This window comes from Rhinopithecus bieti, unplaced genomic scaffold (genome assembly GCF_001698545.2).
Source record: "Rhinopithecus bieti isolate Rb0 unplaced genomic scaffold, ASM169854v2 scaffold_36905, whole genome shotgun sequence".
NCBI classification, from domain to species: domain Eukaryota; kingdom Metazoa; phylum Chordata; class Mammalia; order Primates; family Cercopithecidae; genus Rhinopithecus; species Rhinopithecus bieti.
The window spans coordinates 2,997-8,176 of NW_016815281.1; the positions used below are offsets into that span (position 1 = coordinate 2,997).

Sequence of the window (5,180 nt, forward strand, 5' to 3'; positions counted from 1 at the left end):
TTTTTTTTTTTTTTTTTTTGAGACGCAGTCTCGCTCTGTCCTCCCAGGCTGGAGTGCAGTAGCGAAATCTTGGCTCACTGCAACCTCCACCTCCTGGGTTCAAGCGATTCTCTTGCCTCAGCTTCCTGAGTAGCTGGGACTACAGGAGTACACCACCACGCCCTACTATTTTAAAAATATTTTTAGTAGAGATGGGGTTTCACCATTTGGGTGAGGCTGGTCTCCTGACCTCAAGTGATCCGCCTGCCAGGCCTCCCAAAGTGTTGGGATTACAGGCGTGAGCCATGGCGCCCAGCCAATTATTTGCATTTTACATATGATAAAAGTGCTGCATGGAGAGACCTAGTAATGTGCCCAAGGTGTGACAGTCATGGAGTGGGAGAGCTGACATTTGAACCCAGGCAGGCATCAGCCTATGCCATCCCATCTCTCCCAGGCAGCCACACACCCTGGGATGACAGGTGAGAGGCCCTGGCCAGACAGGGGTGACATCACCTCCCTTCCCTCCCAGGCCTGGGGGCTCCTGGCTCCCACTTACTCTGCAGCCTTCCCCAGCCCGTGACGTAGCAGGGGTAGTTGTTGGGTAGAATGGTGCCAGCAGGAGGGAGGCAGGCCAGCTGGATCTTGTTGGTGAGGGAGACGGAGTTAGCCAGTTTGACCAGGGCAATGTCGTACCTGGGTCAGTGCAGAGGCGGAGCATGAGGACAGGGTTGACTTTTCCTGCCCTGTGGGGCTTTGGAGGGCTCTGAGACCTTGTCATCGTTCCCTGTACATTACCCTAGCTTGCTCTGAGTGGCAGGGTCCCAGGGCATGTTTGAAAATGCAGAGGGTCTTGTTGAAAGGGGCAAGGCAGGAGAGATTGTGTCCTACTCCAGGGAGGATCACAGGGTCGACAGCACTGTCACTGTGTCCCCAGGACTTGGCATGAAGTAGATACACGCTCAGCGGACAGGGACCCTGCAGGCTTGACTGGCAGCAAACCAGGTTACTCTGGCAGTCTTTGCTTCTCCCTCCTGAGGTCACATCCCCACCCCAGACATCTTTGGAGCTGGTTCCACATCTAAGAGGCCAGAGCTTCTTCCCCCTCCGTACAGAAGAAGCAGACGGCATGTGGTGAGGCTGAGACCCTTGCCTCTGTGAGACCCCCATCTGTTCCCTGACAACCTCACCCCCAAGTGCATCCAGACAGTAACGAACCCTTTGGAGACCTGGTTGGAGTTCCAGTTCTGGTGCACCACAGTCTTAGAGACACTGACGGTCAGCGAGCCGGACTCCGCAATGTTGAGATTGTGCCGTCCCAGCACCACGCGGTAGGTCCTGGAGGAGCTGAGAGAAAGGGGGCCCAGGGAGAGGGTTACCTCCAGAGGCCTGGCTTTGGATAATATTGGGATAGACCCAAGTAACTGGCTGCTGCATGAGCCACTAGTTGGGGCTTGGGGATCTTTCCTCCCCTGGGACAATCAGTTAGTTATAATAGAGCCTAAAGTATATAACGTAAGAACTATGATCATATAATAATTGTTACTATACTAACTCTAAACTACAATATAAAATCAATGTTGTAATAACACAGACTCTGTAGTATTATGGAGGGAATGAGATGAACACAGAGAAAACAGGAGCCATTTGCTCTCAAGGACATTTTTCCCACCTTTCATTTTCAGATGGGGAAACTGAGGCCTAGAGAGGCATAACCTGGCCCAGAGTCCCACCATTAGTGAGAAACCAGAAGGAGAAGCCAGGACTCCTGCCTGCAGGTCTGTATTATTTTCCCCAAAACCTCCTAGAGCTTATGATAAATTAGTTGGGAGAAGGGATCACTCCTGGAAGGAGTCACGCCGACCCAGCAGAAGCTCCGGTGAGTTCCAGCTGTGATGAGTAGAGGTCACGGACAACGAAGAGGATAAGTGAACAACGTTGCAGAACCTCGTGGGCCTTTATAATTAGTCTATAATTCAGAATTAGCTTTCACTGGGCATTTACTAAGTGCCAGGCCCTTTAGTAAATCAACTCATTGAATTCACACTAAATTGTTACTCCATTGTTTTCTGCAGGTGATGGTATTGAAGCTTTGAGAAGTCAAGTTGTTCAAGTGTACCCAATTCCAGATCCAGAGGCCACATGTAGTTTCTCCAAGAGGGCAGAGATTAGGCCTTCCCCTTCTCCTCATCCTCCCTCAGTACCTGGCACAGCACACCCCATCTATGCCATGTACTGACATTGATAGGCCAACACACTGAACCATTGATTGACTACAGCTTGTGTCTCGGCCAGGCTAGTGGTTATTTTTCAAGGCTGCTTTATGTAGGGTGGTTCAGGCCATTTAAGCCTCCAGCTCAGAAATGAGCACCAGCTGGTAAGCAGGCCAAGTGCCCAGGGAATGGCAGTTACCTGATGCAGTGGGCAGCTGTCAGGACCCACTTGTTGGCTATCAGGGTCCCTCCGCAGGTGTGGTGCCAATTGCCATTGGAGGTGTATTGCAGGGAGACCTGGGGAGAAACACAGGAACTCTGTGGCTGTGGCTGAAAAAGCAGGGCCTCCCTGCACTCCAGTTTCCCAAGAACAGGGCTGGGACTAGGGTAAGGGGGAGTGAGGCACTCACCTCAGGTGCACAACTTAAGGGGGCACCCAAAACCTCAGACATCAGGATAAAAAATACGTTAATGCAATCTATATTAAAAACGATCAGGCCAGGCATGGTGGCTCATGCCTGTAATCCCAACACTTTGGGAGGCCAAGGAAGGAGGATCACTGGAGCCCAGGAGTTTGAGACCCACCTGGGCAATGTGGTGAAACCCCATCTGATAAAGTTTGGCTATGTCCCTACCCAATTCTCATCCTGAATTGTAGCATAATCCCCACGTGTTGTGGGAGGGACCTGGTGGGAGGTAATTGAATCGTGAGTGTGGTTACCCCATGCTGTTTTCATGATGGTGAGTTCTCACACGATCTGATGGTTTTATACGGGGCTTTCCCCACTTTTGCTCGGCATTTCTCCCTGCTGCCGCTGTGTGAACAAGGACGTGTTTCCTTCCCCTTCTGCCATGATTGTAAGTTTCCTGAGACCTCCCCAGCCATGCTGAGCTGTGAGTCAATGAAACCTCTTTCCTTTATAAATTACCCAGTCTCAGGTATGTCTTTATTAGCAGTGTGAGGAAGGACTATTACATTGTATCTACAAAAAAGCCCAAATTTAGCCGCTGGGTGCGGTGGTGCATGCCTATAGTCCCAGCTACTCGGAAGGCTGAGGTGGGAGTATTGCTTGAGCCCAGGAGTTTGTGAAGCAGCCTGGGCACCATAGCAAGAACTTGACTCTACCCAAAATTTTAAAATAAAATGAAAATTAACTGTGATTTATTTGCACAGGTGTGGTGCACACCTGTGGTCTCAGTTACTCAGGAGGCTGAGGTGGGAGGATTGCTTGATCTCAGAAAGTCTAGGTTGCAGGGAGCCGTGATTGCTCTGTGCTCAGCCTGGGTGACATAGCAAAGGCCTGTATCTGCTCTGCCCTCCCAACAAAAGCAACAACAAAATTAACGCAAAAAATCTGGGATAGAAAATAAAAAACATACAGACTATTAAAAAATAACTGTTCTGCCAGGAGTGCTGCCTTATGCCTGTCATTCTAACACTTTGGGAGGCCGAGGTTGGTGAATTCACCTGAGGTCAGGAGTTTGAGACCAGCCTGGCCAACATGGTGAAATCCCGTCTTTACTAAAATACATATATTATCCGGGTGTGATGGCGTGTGTCTAATCCCAGCTACTCAGGAGGCTGAGGCAAGAGAATTACTTGAACTTGGGAGGCAGAGGTTGCAGTGAGCCGAGATTGTGCTATTGCACTCCAGCCTGGGTGACAAGAGTGAAACTTCATGTCAAAACAAAACAAAAAACCCCAAAAACCCTGTTTGGAACATCTTTCTGCAACTGCATTGGTTGGGATCTTCCCCTCCTTGGGAGCTCTTTCCTTAGCTCCCTCCGGTTTAGTATGTCCAAAACAAAACTCCTGACTTATCCCAAACGTGGTCTTTCCCCTGGGTCCTCTGTCAGTCCATGACAACTCCACTGCTGCTCGGGCCACAAACCTTGGTGTCATCCTTGGCTCCTGTCTTTCCCTGTTATCCCTCATTCAAGTCCATCAGCAAATCCCATCAGCTGTAGCTTGGGAATATGTGGAGTGGTTGCTACCCCTTGGTCACTACCTCAAATGCGTGTCCCAGTCCTCCTCTCTTCTCAGTGATCACTCTAGTCTCTCATCTCTTCTCCCCGCTCCTGCCCACATTTTCTCAACACAGCAGCCAGAATGACCCTTTTGAATGGAAGTCAGATGACTTATCTTCTCTGCTCAGGCCCTCCAGTGGCTCCCCTTTACAGCTTATAAAACCTGAAACTGTCTGATGACCTATTAGGCCCTCTGTGGCCTCTCTGACTCCGTAGGCTCCCACTCTCACTCTCCTCTCCTCCAGCCACACAGACTTCCATGCAGTTCTGCAAATACACCAAACCCACTTCTGCCTCAGGGTCTTTGCACTGGCTCTTCTTCCTGCCTGGAATATTCTTGTAAATATCGATGTTGCTCTTTCCTTCACTTCCTGTTGGTCTCTGCTCAAGGTTACCTTCTCCATGAGGTATTCTATGACTATGCTGTTTCAAACAGTGTGCACACACGTACATGCACGCTTGTGTACATAGGCACACACAGACACCCTCGTCTCCTTTCTCTTGCTCTGCGTTACTCTTCCTCATAGTATCTTTCATTTTCTGGCATGTTATGAGTTTAACCATTCAGTTGTTTATTGTCTCACTCCTCTATTTTATTTTATTTTATTTTTTGAGATGGAGTCTTGCTTTGTCGCTCAGGTTGGAGTGCAGTGGCACCATCTCGGCTCACTGCAACCTCTGTCTCCTGGGTTCAAGCCATTCTCCTGTCTAAGCCACCAGAGTGGCTGGGATTACAGCTGCCTACCACCACACCTGGCTAATTTCCTTGTATTTTAGTAGAGACGGGGTTTCGCCATGTTAGCTAGGCTGATCTCGAACTCCTGATCTCAGGTGATCCGCCCACCTTGGCCTCCAAAAGTACTGGGATTACAGGTGTTTAAGGCACTGTGCCAGCCACTCCTCCACTTTAATAAAGGCTTCATGAATTCTTCCCCCCACTGCTATGTGCCAGGTGCCTAG

The 5,180-nt window shown here is 49.7% G+C and overlaps 1 protein-coding gene across 1 annotated transcript in view; it reads right to left on the minus strand.

The window, feature by feature from the left end:
* The window catches only part of LOC108515897 (chymotrypsin-like elastase family member 2A), a gene marked incomplete at both ends in the record, with an annotated part of 5,025 nt that extends 2,451 nt beyond the window's left edge, over window positions 1–2,574 (minus strand). The window contains 3 exons of the mRNA XM_017853081.1: window positions 539–675; window positions 1,198–1,326; window positions 2,392–2,574. Coding sequence (XP_017708570.1) covers window positions 539–675; window positions 1,198–1,326; window positions 2,392–2,574 — 449 coding nt within the window. The remainder of the gene's footprint in view (window positions 1–538; window positions 676–1,197; window positions 1,327–2,391) is intronic.
* Window positions 2,575–5,180: the final 2,606 nt, after the last annotated feature.